At 38.6% G+C, this 20,653-nt stretch overlaps 1 protein-coding gene across 2 annotated transcripts in view; it reads right to left on the reverse strand.

The window, feature by feature from the left end:
* Positions 1 to 20,653, reverse strand: part of LOC126100207 (uncharacterized) — a 94,632-nt gene that overhangs the window by 8,412 nt on the left and 65,567 nt on the right. Inside the window, exons 6-8 of one of the 2 annotated variants that reach the window (XM_049910769.1) lie at positions 18,041 to 18,203; positions 17,817 to 17,913; positions 5,191 to 5,374 (exon numbers count right to left, since the gene is read on the reverse strand). In XM_049910769.1, coding sequence (XP_049766726.1) covers positions 5,191 to 5,374; positions 17,817 to 17,913; positions 18,041 to 18,203 — 444 coding nt within the window. Of the gene's footprint in view, positions 1 to 5,190; positions 5,378 to 17,816; positions 17,914 to 18,040; positions 18,204 to 20,653 lie in introns of both variants that reach the window. The other variant, XM_049910768.1, reaches the window with a different exon arrangement.

Consider the following 20,653-nt stretch of genomic DNA (forward strand, 5'->3'; position numbering starts at 1 on the left):
TCAGTTCAGCTTGCAAGTGGCAGTCTAAATTAATATTTTTCTTTTGAACACAGATCTTCACATTTTGCCATTTTAAAAAATTATTACGATTTTTTTCTCAGAACCTGTCACTGAATTTCACTTAAGATTTTATACTGTCTAAAACAAAACAAAAGAAAACTCCACTGGAGTAAATGTTGGAAATGCTGAAAAGCTGACAAATTGTCCCACAACTATCTTAGCTAATGTGCATTAGCATTCACTTATAAGTCCACATTTATAAACACAGAACAATAATATTGCTATAAAATAAAAATAAAAAAATAAGTAAATGTAAAGTGAAAGCTACGAATTATATTAAAGACAGAGAGAAACTACACATACCAATACATTAGAACCATACCAAGAACACAGAAACATGAGACTTACCGTACCGTATTTACTCGAATCTAAGCCGCACTTTTTTTTCCGGTTTTTGTAATCCAAAAAACCGCCTGCGGCTTAGAATCGAGTGCAAAGTAAGCGGAAGTTCTGAAAAATGTTGGTAGGTGCCGCCACAACTAACTTCTGCCGTCAAATATATGTAGCGCTACACAGGCATGCTTTGCAGGCAGAAAGATAAATACTAGAGCCAAAACCTATGCGTCAGTAAATAAATTTAAAAAAAGGTGGAAGACAAGCTTTTTTCTCCGCCCCGAGTTTCGACCATTGCATTTTCATACATTATCCAACAAAGTAAATACAAATGCCGTATTGTTCATCTTCGAATGTGGCAGCATTTCAATGTACTACGAAAATCCGACTGGCAAGACTGTTTGGGATGTTTGTCAATATGGCCAACTGTACGTTCTGAATTTTTTTCCTACGTGTGAGAAGAGATGGTTGCTAATAGGAACTTTTATGAATTGTGAATCACATGCAGTATTCTCTTCACCATAAGAATAATACGAATATAAACATTTTGCCATGTATTCTTTCGTGTTTGCTGCTATCTCATTTAAATCCTGTCTGCCTAATAAACTACGAAACTAGAGTGAGACAACAGCAAACGCGGAAGAATATACATATTATGTCATGTTTATATTCATATTATTCTTATACCTAATAGTGATACAGTCAGAAATGAAGCACGGCAATTGACTAGATTTTTAAATCTAAGACGACTAATTTCTGTGCAGAATGTAATGTACGAAAGAGGCGTCTGCAAACATTTTCAAATGGAGAAAAATTTTCGCTAAACTCTCGTTCAGAACATCATCTATCATATGCAGTCTATTATTTGTTCTTGGTTCTTGCCGATCATTATCAAAGAAAGGAGCAAAGAAAACAAATAGCAGTCTTTTGCCATTGTTTCGCTGATGAGACGATCCCTTTTTTTTTTTAAGCGGCGGTAGCGCGCACAAAAGCAAGCCACGCCGCGAGCGGCAGCAGGTCGTAAACACTCGTTATCAGAATGAGACAAACAATGCATGACACAGTAAAATAATACATTTTCAGCATAGAGTGACATAAACACCTATAACAAAGAGAACGGCACTTATCAGATCAAAGAAAAATAAGCAATCAACTCAAACCAGAAGAGCACGTGAAAAAAGGAAGGGTACCCGTATAAATACGGACGGAGCGCCTGACGCATAGCAATGGCTACCTGGTAAAGCTTAACTGCTAAGCTTACGACTCTAACCAAACTACTGTAGCTGTATCGTCATTCATTCGACCTAAATTGTGTCTCATATTACTATGGACCAACTTTGTTTTGATTTGGAGGTGCGGCCTAAAACTTTTCTCTCCCCTTGAATTTCGAGTCTCAACTTTCAGGTGCGGCTTAGATTCGGGAAAATTTTTTTTCCTTGATTTCGAGTCTAATTTTTGAGGTGCGGCTTAGATTCGAGTAAATACGGTAAATCTCAATTTCTTAGGAAAAAAAGTAACTGATGAGCAAAAAAAGTAGGAAAGGTAACTTGATGAAGTGCTTAGCTAATATGTAATGGGCGAATTGCGGGAAGACTACTGACTGAAAAAGAGTAGTGAACATGAGCAAATGCTATCTGCAACAGAGAAGCAAGGAGACTGTAAAATACTTAAATCGTCTGTAAAATGAATCAGAGTCCAGTTTGGTGGAACATTTATGAGTAGGATATCCTATTACATATAGAATCTCTGCAAAAACTATCACATTCACCATGAAACATGAGTTTCTTTCAAAAACCATTACAATACTATGATGAAATTATATGTAAGTGACTAATGCATAGAATTACAGTGTTGCCACTAATATGTCTTTTGAGATTCCTGCTTGTGTGTTAGAAACAGCATTACCAAAGTATTATAGTTATATAAAAATATTACACCAACTTTTATCTCAGATACATGTACTGTTTCATGCTATACAATAAGAGCATGCTATATACTTAGGTTCAAGTATCAGATACCGAGACTACTGTTCTTTAGAAAATGACATCATGAACTACATTCTCAACTGATAAACCATTAAACGGGCTTAACATAGTGAGTGCAATGTGAAAAACTGTTTTAAGCATACAGCTGCCACTGAGACCAGAATAAAAGGCTGTACTCACCATATATGTGGGTTTACAATTGGACTGAGAAAGTGTTAAAAACTAAATGCTAAATCTCCGGTAGCCAAAAGTAAAATGGCAACATTCTTAGATCACTAACTCTTTCTTGTGGATTCATGCATATGTAACTATGGCATGCTACCTGCATTTGAAAAAAAATCATGAAAATGAATGGCTGTTGAAGTATCTACAGGTAGAGTACCATATTAGATAGAGCAACACTGCCAATGCTGGGGTGCTACTGAAGTATGAAGATGGCTGCACAATACACTCTGCAGGCATATATATATATATATATATATATATATATATAAGTGCTGGCAGGTCGACAGACACACAGACGAACACAAACATACACACAAAATTCAAGCTTTCGCAACAAACTGTTGCCTCATCAGGAAAGAGGGAAGGAGAGGGAAAGACGAAAGGATGTGGGTTTTAAGGGAGAGGGTAAGGAGTCATTCCAGTCCTGGGAGCGGAAAGACTTACCTTAGGGGGAAAAAAGGACGGGTACACACTCGCACACGCACACATATCCATCCACATATATACAGACACAAGCAGACATATTTAAAGACAAAGAGTTTGGGCAGAGATCTCTGCCCAAACTCTTTGTCTTTAAATATGTCTGCTTGTGTCTGTATATATGTGGATGGATATGTGTGCGTGTGCGAGTGTGTACCCGTCCTTTTTTCCCCCTAAGGTAAGTCTTTCCGCTCCCAGGACTGGAATGACTCCTTACCCTCTCCCTTAAAACCCACATCCTTTCGTCTTTCCCTCTCCTTCCCTCTTTCCTGATGAGGCAACAGTTTGTTGCGAAAGCTTGAATTTTGTGTGTATGTTTGTGTTCGTCTGTGTGTCTGTCGACCTGCCAGCACTTTCATTTGGTAAGTCACATCATCTTTGTTTTTAGATATATTTTTCCTTCGTGGAATGTTTCCTTCTATTATAACTATATATATATATATATATATATATATATATATATATATATATATATATATATATATATATATAGAGAGAGAGAGAGAGAGAGAGAGAGAGAGAGATAGCAGTGTTCTCTCACCTGGCAACGGAGTATGCTCCACATGGAGACATGTAGTCTGACAGTCCTTCTAACTCTCCTTTCAAAATATTGTGTACGTTCTGAAAACTATAGTTACTACCTGTTAATGTAATACTTGTTAGGTTTGCTTTGTGCCACCCAGAATGAATCCACAATGGCTGAATAGCCTCAGAATACCTACACTACAACAAAAATCAATGCTGAAGATCTATACACACACCCTGAAGTGTTGGCTGCAGACAGGTACAGATGCAGACAAATATGTACATAGTACATCAGGCCCTAATTGCTGTGCATAGCCTCACCACTGACTTATGTGCATCTAACTCTAAATGGGTCTACATAACTCCTGTAAACTTTACTTTAGCAGCTCATGTGCAAAAATTCACATTCTCTTCTTACTGCAGTGTAAGTAAGTGATGATAATTATGTATTAATTTGGAAACAACAACATCTTTTAAGTTTTCAATAATATTTATATAATCTTCAGCAAATATGGAATAACAACACAAAGGCAAAATGAAAGAAGTAACTGTGTTTGTTTGTGTCTTCAGGATATGAAGTGACATTTTTCCTCTGTCCCCAACACCTTACCACCCTTCATCTTTTCTCCTACCCTTGTTATTTCCTATCTGTGCTTTCCCTATGACTTCTAAAGCTACATATTTTATTGTGTTCTCACTTTTGTGTCCACTAGTCTTACTCTGGTTGTTCAATAAACCAATTTCTCCCCACCTGAAATATACTTAAAACATAAGATGTCTGTTTCGGAATTCAAAACAGTGGATAAGCTAACTTGTGCACGATCTGAAGAAAAATACTTGGAAAAATGCTATCTATACCATGGTGATCCTCTTTAGGTTATCTCTCATAAATTTTCTCGTAACGCAAAAGAAACAGTAACAAGTACACCAAATATAACACAATTATGGCAATGATGATGAACACACTGATTATATAGTTTTCTTCATTGGTAAACCTGAATTTGTGCCTGCATCCTCATGACTCCTTTCAGAACATCATTTCAGTTGTCTTTGTGATAGAGTAGCTCAAAAAACTTATTTTTTCCCTGGTGTGGTTCTCTTAACATCATTGTAAGATTTGTCTCTCTCAGTGCAGGGCTCTTATCTTTCATTATTAATTTGAGAAGCACAATATTATCATCATTATTATTATTAAAAAAACACCAGATTTAGAAGAGGTAGAATAAAGAAAAATAAAAACGAAATGAGAACATTACCAAATTGATTGTATAAGCACAAGAAATAGATACTAAAAAAGAAACTTAAAAGTTGTGATAAACTGACTAATGTGAGAAAGCAGAAGAAGGATCCCAATTTCTACCTGCATTGAAAGCTACAATATACTACAATAAATCCTGTACTCCCATGCTCTTTCATATTTATATACACAAAAAGCATACCCTACACACATACTTTTGTAAACATATCTGCTCAAAGAGAAAGCAATATGTGCAGTAAAAAAACTGAACAGCGTGCATTATACAGAAAGTGTAAACAAAGGCTATTACCGACACACATGCCTACAATTAAATAACTGTTTTACCACGGCCAGAAGTTCTGTAGTTGAAATTACGATCTTCTTCATCTTTCTGGAGTCGTTCAGACACAAGCTTTGAAATAGCTTCACAGTCTTTCTCTAAAGTATTCAGTGTATTTTGTATAGTTTGGTTAATAGTGCGTTCTATGTCTTTGCACACATTCTCAATTTGGTTGGCACATCTTGTCTGCTGCTGTAAAATGGTTGGCAGAGTGAATTTTACATTTACCCCCCCAAGAGTTGACTATGTCTAAAATAACACTAAAAATTCTATTGGAAGGGGAACAAGAAACATTTTTCACATGTTATTCAGCAGGTAATTCTCAGGCTCTTAAGTGTGAGAGTATAGTTTATGATGCAAGCAGAGAGAAATTTCAGTAACATAACAATGCAAATTTTGAGCTGGATGCCTGTTATTTCCTCCCTTTTGCTTCCCTTTAATATTTTGGAAACTGACTCTGTGCCTGATAATTTCTGTTTAGCATGTTCGTGGTATTTAGCCTTAATTTCACCTTCAAAAAAAAATTTTTTTTTTTTTTAAATAAAAAAAACTTGGCTACTTCTGGTCTGTATTTATGTTACAAGTGTCATCAATACCTGCTCTGAAATTTCAGAGAAAATTATAACAAAGTAAGTGTGTCTTCATTCTCTAACCCCCCCCCCCCCCCCCCCCCCCCGATTATGGTATAGTTGTTTAAGCCTTCCTTCCAAAGCCATTTTCATTAGTTAGAGTGTTACAACTATATAGTAGAAGTCTGTTGCTGTGTGTCTAAAACTTCAGCAGCAACAAACTTTTGTTGATATGCTCCACAGCACTCTAAAAAAGAAAAAGAGAGGGAAAGCAGTAAACATGCAAACAGACTGGATGCACTCACATTTAAAAAAAAAAAAAAAGTTATTTATAATCAATATGATGTCATCTGATAATCAAGAGGAAGATACCTTTTACAACTGTGACAAATGTATTTCACCGACTTCAAAGGTTCACTTTACTAGTGCTGCATGACTCACATAGTACTCAGAATTTGCGCTAATTGAAAATACAACAGTTCTTTGACCTACACTCCTAATTTTTAATTTCTTAAATTGGCTGACATAGAATTACAGGGGTATATGTTGTATTTTTTTGCAAGGTCCAGTTACACTACTACTTTTGATCTATACACTCTCCAACCACCTATGTGATATTTGCTTCTACATCTGCCCCAAATTTGAAAACATGTTTAGAATTACTTTATGATTCGATTTTCAAATGATCCTGCTGTGTATTAACCCATTAGCGCCATGCGTTGTCATATGGCAACGTTTGTCACAGTTTTTTTAAAATCGTTGATTCCACGACATCAACGAAGCGAGAGTGTTGGCAGCACTGGATTCCGTTCCGCAAGACTGTAAAGATCACTACACTGCAACAGTTTTAACAATACATTTAAATTCTGCAGCGTAAACAGTGTTGGAAGTCGTCGTTTGCTGAATGACGAAGAAAAATGGAGTATAAGTTTGAGTAAGTATGTTTTACACAGTAACTTACGATATATAATTTGGATATTTAGTATGGTTGTGCTTTAAATACTCAAATATATATTCTTTGGAGGTTACTGCTTGCTGTGAAATAAATTACGTGCATTTGGGCCGTTAGAACGTCGGTGTTGCCATATGGCAACGCTAGGTGCTTGTACTCAGTAAAAGGACGAATTTTCTCTTTTTTGTTTTAGAAGAGGTTTCTCGCCTGCTGAGGTGCTGCAGATTCTTTATAATGACGATATTGAAGGTGATGTGTTTGTTGAGCCCCAGATCCAAATGTAGACACAGATGAAAATTCGGGAAATGAACATGTTGGCGGGTAAGTATGCCTATCTTTGGTTTGTAATTGTTTGTATACTCATGCCGACTTTATTATGATTTGCTGTTTCATTTCTTATTTTTACAAATTATTAGACAACCTGTCCTCTCGTCAACTACGAGCTAATGCTGAAATAAGGATGCCAAATAACGAAAGGATCGGTGTTAATTATGAGCACTGTAATCCGCCGACACCACCAATGCGTAGTGCACAAGATCCAATTGTACCTGAAACAGCTACACAATGTCCAAATATACCAGAGCCATCTGTATCTGAGGTAAGATCTACCTTATTATCGGACAATATCGTGAACTGGGCTTCTGAAAAAGATATGTTTGGGAGGCGGTGGGAGAAAGGAGCTGATTTTGACAGTCAAATTACCTCTACATTTCCAAAACCTGACTACTCAAGGTATGAAAACATGTCGATCATTGACATATTTGAATGTTTCATTGACCAGGAATTTATTGAGCATTTAGCGAAAGAAACAAAGCATTATGCACTATTTCTCAATTGTCAGGACCCAAAAATTACAGCAGGTGAAATACGGTGTTTCATCTCCATTTTGTATGTTAGTGGCTACAATAAGTTACCTTCTAAAAGAAATTATTGGGACTCAAAAGATGACATGAAAAACTCGGCTGTGTCTCAGTCTCTGAGAAGAGACAGATTTCCACAAATATGTAGATTTCTGCACTGTGCAGATAACACTAAGATCGATGAAAATGACAAGGCATGGAAAATTCGTCCAGTTATGGAGATGTTGAAGCGCTACATTGTGAATTTTGTACCTGAAGAACACCTGTCATATGACGAATGTATGTTGAAGTACTACTGTCGCCATGGATGCAAACAATTCATTCATGGTATGCCACTTAAACTCAGCTATAAAATTTGGAGCCTAAATACTAAAGATGGATATTTGGTGAATTATGAACTGTATCAGGGAAAAGGTCCTAAGAGAAAGGCAGTCTATGAGCAGTTGTTTGGCAAGGCAGCAAGTCCGTTACTTGTTTTATTGGATGAAATTCCTGAAGTGAAGAGAAAACTTTGTTACAACTTCTACATGGACAATCTATTTACAGGGGCATCTCTATTTTCATTTCTCAAGTACTGTGGATACTCTACCATCGGTAGACAGAATTCCTAATGTCCACTGGAAAACAAAAAATTATTTTCCAAGAAAGATTGGGGATATTTTGAGACAGCAATAGAGAAGAATGATGGATTATTGTATGTGCGGTGGCTGGACAACACAGTTGTCACAATGATCTCTTCTTCATGTGGTGCACAAGAAGTTGGCCAAGTCAAGAGATTCTCGCAACTAAGAAAGCGAAATATAATGATTCCCAGACCAAAACTGGTAGCCAAATATAATACATATATGGGAGGTACTGATCAGATGGATCAGAATCTAGCGTGCTATCACATCGCAATAAGAAGCAAGAAATCGTACTGGTGTCTTTTTACATGAATGTTATATGTTGCCATACAAAACAGTTGGATTTTGTATAATAAAGCAAGTAACCAAACTATTTCTCAGCTTGATTTCAAGAGAGAAGTAGCAACAGTGTACTTGCAAAGACACCAAGCTTTACCAAAAGGAGCCGGGAGACCATCTGCATCAAGGGCATGTTCCGACAGCTGCATATCAGATTCAATTATATTTGATAAGACGGACCACCTCATTCAGCACACAGAAGGAAAGAAGAAGAAAAGATGTGCACACAAGGACTGTAAATCTATTGTGAGAACAATGTGTTCAAAGTGTAATGTGGGATTGTGTATTGACTGTTTTATTCCATTTCATGTAAAATAATGCTGAGTTCAAGGTTTGATTTTTGATTATTAATAGTACTGTGTTATAAAGTATCAATTTTAGGATGAAGACTGAACAATAAATTTGCGCAAAACTTGTATATGTAATAAGAAATTTCAATAACCTACTTATTTTAATTGAAGTTGTAATCTATATAAATTTAGGTAGTGAAAGCGCCTAGCGTTGCCATATGGCAACATCAAATATCTCGCTAATGGCAGTAATGACTTTCGTCAAAACAACTCTGTTGTGTAACTTATGCCTTTTACAGACATAACGCAATTAAAAAAAAAATAATCACGAAAAAATTAATTCTGGCACTAATGGGTTAACTACAGTCAGTTGTCTGGTAATCTCTTAGCTCCTTCCTTATTCGACCTGAGGAATACATTTCACTTATGGACGTGTCACCTGCTACATTGATAATGAGCCTTTAAACAACAGAATACACAAAGCTAAACATGAGCCTCATTTTCTCTCCTTCTTTTATGAAGAGCCATTCTATATCCCACCAGCGTTTGGCAGTGACATGTGAAAAAGCTGCATGCATTAGTTTCAGTGCATTTGGCAGCTTAACAGTCTTGTTACTTCTCGGGCCAAATCCCACAACTTTGCTCCAGATCAGTTCTGCTGGGTTCTTATTGTAATGGTACAGTAGCAAATGTAAAAATGCAGCATTTGTATGTTGTGCTCAATGCTTTGAAAATTATTGTTTTTCATGTTTCTACGGTACTTATCTACCTCTGTGGTATGAAACAATGGACACAGTCCAGATAAAGAGGATTTGGTTTTTCATTTTTGCCTTAAAAATTAAATTGTTATGTTTCCTTAATTTAAGCAACTTTCATGAAGTCTTTCATAAAACATCGATAATTAAGAATTTGTATTTTAAATGAAAACAGGAATTTCACATCCAATACGCAATCAGAAACAAGAAGATGCATATTATTCATAAAAAATGATGAGTTCTATAATTATGAGATGTAGGTATTTCAATTTGAACGAGAGGGGGACGGGGAGGGGGGAGGGGGGGGGGTGGGGAATGATACTGGGGCGTTTTGAACCAATGAACTATTACCTGCATTAAATTTACATTCCACTACACTACCAACTGAGCTACATGTACAACGTGGACTAATGAATCAACTGTATTACATACAGTGGCTGAGAAAATATCAAAGCTGATTATCTCTGTAAATTTATGAAAAACATTAAGAACAGCCTATTTCTCAGCATTTTTTAACTATATTCCACACACACGTTTCACTACAGAACAGAAAGCAGCCTCAGCCATTTTCGTACAGCGCATTAACAGCGCGACAATCAGAGCACAACACTGCAGAGCCTTTGACTGTACACGATTTTTGAAATAAATACTACTTAGCTAAAGTGTGATTAAGCTCATGGTCGTAAGTACAGTTGTACACCTTAGATTTTCATTTAATGTAACTTAGTACTAATATATCTAATATGTAAGAAGGACCTACTTCCAAGAGCGTAACACCATCCGTGTACGTGTGCTACTGCTTCTCACCAATCATCATGTTTGTGTTTGTTTACAACAGGTTTATTCTCATGATGAACAGATTATATATGGAAACATCGCACTCACATGACGTTCCACCAAGTAACATTTAGCGAACATGAACACTCTAGTTTTGCAGGAGGCATGATTGAAGTTCAATCTCAGCAAAAGTGAAATTTTTCAGCTTATTGGAGTACCTAGGCCACGTCTTTCCTCACGAAAATATAATAGCAATGCAGAAACGCACCTAAGCAATTGCATCCGTGCTTCAGCCTGAGAACCGCAAGCAGCACCAAGCATTTCTGGAAAAAAATTATATATTATGGAAAATTCATTCTGGTGGCATCTTGGATAGCTCATCGTTTACAACATTTGTGTAAAAAAGGGAGTGGTCTTCTTGTGGTTTGTTGCACGTGAAACAATGTTCAGGAGCTCAAACAGTGTCTACTATCAGCACCTTGTTTAAGAATGTTCCAACCTGGGACAAAAACACTGGCTGCAGCTTTTGCATTGGACCACGGAGTGGGGGCCATCCTTGCTCACTGAGAGACTGATGGTTCAGAGAACGCCTCTGCTAATGCTTGAAAACCCCTCACCTCTCCACATATGAAATACTGTTGTTGTTGTTGTGGCCTTCAGCCCTGAGACTGGTTTGATGCAGCTCTCCATGCTACTCTATCCTGTGCAAGCTTCTTCATCTCCCAGTACTTACTGCAACATACATCCTTCTGAATCTGCTTAGTGTATTCATCTCTTGGTTTCCCTCTATGATTTTTAGCCTCCGTGCTGCCCTCCAATGCAAAAATTTGTGATCCATTGATGCTTCAGAACATGTCCTACCAACTGGTCCCTTCTTCTTGTCAAGTTGTGCCACAAACTCCTCTTCTCCCCAATTCTATTCAATACCTCCTCATCAGTTATGTGATCTACCCACCTAATCTTCAGCATTCTTCTGTAGCACCACATTTCCAAAGCTTCTATTCTCTTCTTGACCAAACTATTTATCGTCCATGTTTCACTTCCATACATGGCTACAACCCATACAAATACTTTCAGAAACGACTTCCTGACCCTTAAATCAATACTCGATGTTAACAAATTTCTCTTCTTCAGAAACGCTTTCCTTGCCATTGCCAGTCTACATTTTATATCCACTCTACTTTATTCGACTACATTCCATTATCCTCATTTTGCTTTTGTTGGTGTTCATCTTATATCTTCCATTCAAGACACTGTCCATTCCATTCAACTGCTCTTCCAAGTCCTTTGCTGTCTCTGACAGAATTACAATGTCATCGGCGAACCTCAAAGTCTTTATTTCTTCTCCATGGATTTTAATACCTACTCCGAATTTTTCTTTTGTTTCCTTTACTGCTTGCTCAATATACAGATTAAATAACATCGGGGAGAGGCTACAACCCTGTCTCACTCCCTTCCCAACCGCTGCTTCCCTTTCATGCCCCTCGACTCTTATAACTTCCATCTGGTTTCTGTACAAATTGTAAATGGCCTTTCGCTCCCTGTATTTTATCCCTGCCACCTTCAGAATTTGAAAGAGAGTATTCCAGTCAACATTGTCAAAAGCTTTTTCTAAGTCTACAAATGCTAGAAACGTAGGTTTGCCTTTCCTTAATCTATTTTCTAAGATAAGTCGTAGGGTCAGTATTGCCTCACGTGTTCCAACATTTCTACAGAATCCAAACTGATCTTCCCAGACGTCGGCTTCTACCAGTTTTTCCATTCATCTGTGAAGAATTCGCATTAGTTTTTTGCAGCTGTGACTTATTAAACTGATAGTTCGGTCGTTTCACATCTGTCAACACCTGCTTTCTTCGGGATTGGTATTATTATATTCTTCTTGAAGTCTGAGGGTATTTCGCCTGTCTCATATATCTTGCTCACCAGATGGTAGAGTTTTGTCAGGACTGGCTCTCCCAAGGCCATCAGTAGTTCCAGTGGAATGTTCTCTACTCTCGGGACCTTATTTCAACTCAGGTCTTTCAGTGCTCTGTCAAACTCTTCACGCAGTATCGTATCTCCCATTTCATCTTCTTCTACATCCTCTTCCATTTCCATAATATTGTCCTCAAGTACATCGCCCTTGTATAGACCCTTTATATACTTCTTCCACTTTTCTGCTTTCCCATCTTTGCTTAGAACTGCGTTTCCATCTGAGCTCTTGATATTCATACAAGTGGTTCTCTTTTCTCAAAGGTCTCTTTAATTTTCCTGTAGGCAGTATCTATCTTACCCCTGGTGAGATAAACCTCTACATCCTGACATATGTCCTCTAGCCATCCCTGCTTAGCCATTTTGCACTTCCTATCGATCTCATTTTTGAGACGTCTGTATTCCTTTTTGCCTGCTTCATTTACTGCATTTTTATATTTTCTCCTTTCATCAATTAAATTCAATATTTCTTCTGTTATCGAAGGATTTCTACTAGCCTTCATCTTTTTACCTATTTGATCCTCTGCTGCCTTCACTACTTCATCCCTCAGAGCTACCCATTCTTCTACTACTGTATTTCTTTCCCCCATTCCTGTCAACTGTTCCCTTATGCTCTCCCTGAAACTCTGTACAACCTCTGGTTCTGTCAGTTTATCCAGGTCCCATCTCCTTAAGTTCCCACCTTTTTGCAGTTTCTTCAGTTTTAATCTACAGTTCATAACCAATAGATTGTGGTCAGAATCCACATCTGCCCCTGGAAATGTCTTACAATTTAAAACCTGGTTACTAAATCTCTGTCTTACCATTATATAATCTATCTGATACCTTCTAGTGTCTCCAGGATTCTTCCATGTATACAACCTTCTTTTACGATTCTTGAACCAAGTGTTAGTTATGATTAAGTTATGCTCTGTGCAAAATTCTACCAGACGCCTTCCTCTTTCATTTCTCACTCCCAATCCATATTCACCGACTATGTTTCCTTCTCTCCCTTTTCCTACTCTCGAATTCCAGTCACCCATGACTATTAAATTTTCGACTCCCTTCTCTACCTGAATACCGTATTTACTCGAATCTAAGCCGCACTTTTTTTCCGGTTTTTGTAATCCAAAAAACCGCCTGCGGCTTAGAATCGAGTGCAAAGCAAGCGGAAGTTCAGAAAAATGTTGGTAGGTGCCGCCACAACTAACTTCTGCCTTCGAATATATGTAGCGCTACAAGGGGATGCTTTGTAGGCACAGAGATAAATACTGGCGCCAAAATCTCTGCGTCAGTAAATAAATTAAAAAAAAAAAGGTGGAAGACGAGCTTTTTTCTCCGCCTTATCCAACGAAGTAAATACAAATTCCGTATTGTTCATCTTCGAATGTAGCAGAATTTCAATGTACTACGAAAATCCGACTGGCCAGACTGTTTGGGATGTTTGTCAATATGGCCATTCTACGTGTTGAATTTTTTACTACCTGTGAGAAGAGGTGGTTGCTTATAGGAACCTAACGAAATGTGAATCACATGCAGTATTCTCTTCACCATAAGAATAATATGAATGTAAACATTATGCCACGTATTCTTTCGTGTTTGCTGCTATTTCATTTAAATCCTATCTGCCTAATAAACTACGAAACTAGAGTGAGACAACAGCAAACGCGGAAGAATATACGTATCGTGTCATGTTTACATTCGTATTTTTCTTATGCCTAATAGTGATACAGTCAGAAATTAAGCACGGCAACTGATTAGATTTTTAAATCTAAGATGACTAATTCCTGTGCAGAATTTGACGTACTAGAGAAGCGGCCGCAAAGATTTTCAAACGGAGAAAAATTTTCGCCTAACTCTCGTTCAGAACATATTCTATCATATGCAGTCTATTATTTGGTTCTTGTTGATCATTATCAAAGAAAGCAGTGTAAGTAACAACAAATAGTAGTCTCTTGCCATTGTTTCGCTAGTGAGACGATTCCTCTCTTTTCTTGTTTTTTAATTGTAAGCGGCGGTAGCGCGCACAAAAGCAAGCCATGCCGCGCGCGGCGACAGGCCGTAAACACGCACTATCAGAATGAGACAAACAATGCATTACACAGTACAGTAATGCATTTTCAGCTCAGAGTGACGTTAACACCTATAACAAAGAAAACGGCACTTATCAGATCAAAGCAAAATAAGCAATCGATTCAAACCAGACGAAGCACGTGAAAAGGAAGGGTACCCATATAAATACGGACGGAGCGCCTGACGTATAGCAATGGCTACCTGATAAAACTTAACTGTTAAGCTTACGACTCGAACCAAACTCCTGTAGCTGTGTCGTCATTCATTCGACCTAAATTGTGTCTCGTATTGCAATGGACCAACTTTGTTTTGATTTGGAGGTGCGGCCTAAAACTTTTCTCTCCCCTTGAATTTCGAGTCTCAAATTTCAGATGCGGCTGAGATTCGGGAAAATTTTTTTCCTCGATTTCGAGTCTCATTTTTCGGGTGCGGCTTAGATTCGAGTGCGTCTTAGATTCGAGTAAATACGGTAATTTCTTTTATCTCATCATACATTTCATCAATTTCTTCATCATCTGCAGAGCTAGTTGGCATATAAACTTGTACTACTGTAGTAGGTATGGACTTCGTGTCTATCTTGGCCACAATAATGTGTTCACTATGCTGTTTGTAGTAGCTTACCTGCACTCCTATTTTTTATTCGTTATTAAACCTACTTCTGCATTACCCCTATTTGATTTTGTATTTATAACCCTGTATTCACCTGACCAAAAGTCTTGTTCCTCCTGCCACCGAACTTCACTAATTCCCACTATATCTAACTTTAACCTATCCATTTCCCTTTTTAAATTTTCTAACCTACCTGCCCAATTAGGGGATCTGACATTCCATGCTCCGATCTGTAGAACGCCAGTTTTCTTTCTCCTGATAATGACGTCCTCTTGAATAGTCCCCGCCCGGAGATCTGAATGGGGGACTATTTTACCTCCGGAATATTTTACCCAAGAGGACGCCGTCATCATTTAACCATACAGTAAAGCTGCATGCCCTTGGGAAAAATTACGGCTGTAGTTTCCCCTTGCTTTCAACCGTTCGCAGTACCAGCACAGCAAGGCCGTTTTGGTTAGTGTTACAAGGCCAGATCAGTCAATAATCCAGACTGTTGCCCCTGCAACTACTGAAAAGGCTGCTGCCCCTCTTCCAAATTGAAAAAGAAATACTGGCCATTGTATTCACATTGAATAAATTTCATACGTCTTTATGGTACCAAGTTCCACTTGGTAGCAGACCATACACTGTTGAGATCATCATTCAGTTCAACAGTTCAAGTCCCAGATCATTCTGCTCATTCGCTCCAGTGCGGAGCATTGTTCCTATCAAGATAAACCTATGTAAGCCACTTCAGAAGCACATCCCAGCATGCAAACCCTGACACCCTTTCCTGCCTACCCCTGGGCCATAATACAAGTTAATAAAGAGGAAATTCTTTGCTTCTAGCTGGACATCAAGGCTCAACAGGCCATTGGCAATTTTTCCGGGAGACCGCACTGCTGTCACCACAGAGGTGGACACTGCTCTCAAACAAGTTTGCACCTTCATCTTGAGGGTGTGGCCAGAGCTATTGGCCAGGCAACAATTTCCTCCTCTTCAGCATTACTGTGGGTAATGACACCATGCCTCTGTGGGTGTGGTTTCTCTTAACCACAGACCACACAGCACTGTATGCTGTGATTCCACCAACCTTTCAGCAGCAGATCCTACATTTACTGCATCAGGGGCATTGGGGGCACTTCCAGGATCAAGCTGCTCGCTCAGTGCCACACTTATTGGCTGGACAGCAAGTGAGAAATAGAGAGCCTTGTCTGTTAATGCAACACATGTGTGGAACAACAGATGATCCCATGTCAGGTTCCTTTTAGCCTATGCTAGTATTCACGAAATCTTGGGAATGAATGCATTTCAATTTTGCAGGCCCGTTCCTCAACACTATGTGGCTCATCGTCACACATTTTTTCCAAGTTCCTGTACATTATTAACTGCCATACAACCACAGTAGAATACAGTGACGGTGCTGTCAAAGATTTCCGCCATCGATGGCCTGCTGCTGAGAATTTCTGCACTAAGAATGGAGTGAAGTTCATGTGTTTGCATCCTTTCCATCCCCAATCAAATGGAGAGGTTGAGAGATTCACTCAGACATTAAAACAGCACATTAATACATTTGTCCAGGATCCTTCTACCCAAGATGCAGTGACATATCGGGCAACATCATTTGCTCACAAGAGCCCATCAGAGCTGTTCACTCCCGCATTTACTGCTGCCAGCACTCGGGCCCCTGCCCTTCCCCACAGTTTCTCCCGCCTCTCCAAAATTCCAATCTGGTACACGAGACTACAGGTTCAGCCAACAAGATCAGTGATTCCCAGCCACCATTTGTCAGAAACATGGACAACAAGTTTTTACACTTGATACCAGGGACCAGAACACCACTCAACACCAGAACCAGCCCCGGTTATTGAACTGTGGCCCCCAGTCTTATTATCCTAATATTTCCACACACCTCATTCTTTGATGGAAGAAGACCTCATGCTTGAGTCTGCTCCTCCATCCTCCTCCACCTGCCTCCCTATAATTCCACTGTTTGTTGTTCCAGGAAAGTATGGCCAGAGGGGTGAGTCTGGCCTCGTCACCAGATTCTGCATCCCAAGGCAGACCAGTGCTTTGGACTGATTTACAGCAGCCAGGGTCATCTCGAAAGGTTGCACGAGTGAGGCAGCCACCATTCTGGAGCCCAGATGTCATCATGACATAGCCTCCGATGTCCACAACCTTAATATTTGGATGTTGTTTCGCTCCTGACTTGTTATCACCTCCAGCCCGTTTCATGTTATTGTACAGTGTGCTGTCATGTGTTGTACTGCATAAATTATAAAAAAAGTGTTCATTTGTGTTTTGTGCCACAACAGATATATTCAAGAAAGAGATAATACTCCATTTTAGGCAGAGTACTACTTTGTGACTAGTCAGTCACAATGCAGGGGTCACGAGTAAATAAGAATAATACATGGGGGATTTTTTTGTGGAACAAGGAGGGAGGGTGCTTCCTGCCAGTAAAGGCTTTGGAAAAGATTCAACATATTTGAATGGTGACTACTTGTTGCTGTATGTACAGTGTTAATAGCACCACAATAGCCAGCATTATGTGCCTTAGTCACCTGTAGTAATAAACCTGTCAGCTGTCTGAAGACCAGTACATGCTCTGAAATTTCTATTGTGCCTATCTCATTTCACACTTACCTTCAACTCTTTACCTGAACTCAGATTTTTTAAATCTGATTTATGTCTCCCTTCTATAACATTTGCCTTAAGCTTTTCTGTTTTTCCCTAACACAGTGTAGTTTCAAGAAGAAAAATTTTAATTATGAACACTGAGAAATACAGATTTTAACTCTTTCTTAAATTGAAAGCAGATATTCTAGTTCCTTATACACAGTTAATGGTACCTTGTTTAATTCTGGTATGTAAATAGTAGGCATGTCAAATCCAGTCCTATTCAGACCAGGCCGCTTACACAATTCTTGAACAATCTGCATCATTACTCTGAAAAAAAAAGAAAAAAAAAAAAGAGAGAGAGAGAGAGAGAGAGAGATTAGAGGAGAAGTGGGATTAATGTAGTATCAAATACTGTTACTAGAAAGTGACTACAAAAATCATACAGAATTCATACCTTTGTCGATCAGACTCATCCCCAGCATCATCTGCCTTGGACAAATAAAAACGCATTTTTTCTGTTTGGGTTTTATTTAAGGCCTCAACTAGGTTGAGAGTTCTTTTACAAAGTGCCTGGCCAATTGGGTCAAAGAAAACGAATACCAAATCAGCCATCTTTCCTGTAAAAAGACAGAAAAATAAGTACAACATGATAGACAAAACTTCATTATTTAATGCAAAGGAGAAAAAGGTGAATCATTTGCAAAAATCAATATAAATACCAAAACAGGATTAATGTACATGTTTAGTATTTTACAGAAACCGACAGACAGACAGTGAGTAACAGATTGTGCCATCCAGCAATCCATAAAAAAGGCGTACTTTCATGCAGTGATATATAGAATGACAAATCTTTAACTTGATGAAATAAATAAATAGAAATAAATAGAAATCCTAATAAAATTACCCAAAGTAAACAATTTTGATCCACAAATAACTAAATGAATACATAAAAAGAAGCTTAAAAGTGAACAGCTGACAACAAGATAACTTTGGTGGTAGTGATGGTAGTGGTGGTGGATAGGGAGGGAGGGAGGGAGGGAGGGAGGGAGGGAGGGAGGGAGGGGGGGAGAGAGAGAGAGAGAGAGAGAGAGAGAGAGAGAGAGAGAGAGAGAGAATATAAGTCTGAGGTTCTATCATATTCTAGTAACACTTCTAATGAAATAGCAAAACCTTTGAAAACATGAAAGTCAAAATTGGGTTTTGTACTGACAACTGTACTAAAAGTAAAATAAAAGATACACCATCAATAGAAGAGAACTTGGAAATACACAGAACTGACTACAATAGTTGTCACACAGTGTATCTTGGGCAAACCTAGATAAATTTTCGGTTTTGTTTTAAAGAACACACAAAACCCACTACTATTGCAAGCGCCTGCAAGTTGCACATTATGAACAACAAATATCTGATGTGAAGTACTAATAAGAAGCTCCAAATCCATCACCACACAAAGAACAGACTGGGAATTAATATTAGAGAAAAGATTAAGGTTTTTATTCATTGTTAATATCAACCAAGTTCAATCACCAACAGCCAAGCAGATTTACAAAACAGAAGTTCTCTCAAAAATTTCAGTTACATTCTGCTTACAACTGATGAAAAAACAAAGTGAAATTCTATTTGCAGTTTGACAAGTAGGAGTAATAGTACCACATACACTCTGAGTGAATACATATTACAGATGCGTTGTACTAAAAATACTGCAGATATTTCAAATCTTGATTCTGCATTTGTACCACAAATATGAACAAAATTAAACCATGTGCAACAACAATGGCAGAATTTTGCTTCACTATGTTAGTGGGGATAAAGAACATGTATTTTTATTGGAAACAAGATCACAGGTGTCCATGGCAATGACTACAAAGCTGAACCATCCGTATCACAGGCTGAGTGGGGTAGGAGGGAATAATGTACTTTGTTGGGAACAGCAGTTTAGCATTTCCAGGTAGAAGAGAATTAGTTCTGAGCTTGCACGGAAATTTTGCATTCAATAAGCAATGCAAGCAGTTGATACTGGAATTTCACTTGTTACTCTTAGCATCACCCTAAAAACAACCCTGAACAGGGCATAGCGGAGCTTGATGGAATATCATTCCATCTGTGGGAAATGCGTAGTTTCCAGGTTGCCACACGGTTTATCTCAAAGTCAAGAGAAGCCATTTAAACTGCGAGCACAGCCACTGAAAGTTAATTGTAGGATAGTGTACCGTTAAGATACAGGGAAGGTAGTCTAGGTAGACGTAGGAGAAAATCTGCCTGGAATAGATTATGTGTAGCAGGTGAATAGATTTTGTGTAGCAGAACCTTTTGAGGAAAATGAGGAACTTAGTAAGATGTGACTTTTGTGTGCTGTAGTGTGATATGCATAGAAGAGTTAAACGGGAATTAGGTAGTATCCATTGAGATAGACCATTTTTGTCATAGACATAGAATTACCTAAGAGATTACTAATAGCTGATTTAAAGGTTTTACGGTAAGAGGATTTGGACAGAGGAAATTTCAAGCCGAAGCTGGAGTACACCACCAGTTTCACAGTATCACATGGAAAAGTAGCTCATTTAGAGGGAGTACATAAAAAAGACATGGAATAATTGTTGGCAGAGCACAAAGACTTATTTAATTCACCCTAGACATTACCAGGAGCCCCAGTAACATAACACAGTATCCTGACTGGGAATGAACTACCTGTACTTTTATATCTTCAAATTTAACACATATTTCGGACAACAACACATATAAGTCACTGAGTAAGTTGACCTGTGTACAAGTCGGCATTCGATTAAACACTGGGTCTCAGTCTAGCGGCCGCTGCTCGGCTGGCCGCTTAGGTGGCGCAGCTGCTGCGTGGCTGGCAGACAGCGCCGCACATAGAGGACGTGCTTAATTGCGCGGCGGCACTTTGAATAATCGGCGAGTCACAACACTTTTCCCCCCTTTGAAATTGTTGCACTGGTCTTGATGGAGGTGTCCTGGAGATGTCTAACGTCCATAGGCGTTGTTTGACTCGCCGTAAAGTCTCGAGGAGGAGGCTTCCCGTACGGACGGTAGTGTCCCCGATGACAAC

The sequence above is a fragment of the Schistocerca cancellata genome, chromosome 9, assembly GCF_023864275.1.
Source record: "Schistocerca cancellata isolate TAMUIC-IGC-003103 chromosome 9, iqSchCanc2.1, whole genome shotgun sequence".
Taxonomy (NCBI): domain Eukaryota; kingdom Metazoa; phylum Arthropoda; class Insecta; order Orthoptera; family Acrididae; genus Schistocerca; species Schistocerca cancellata.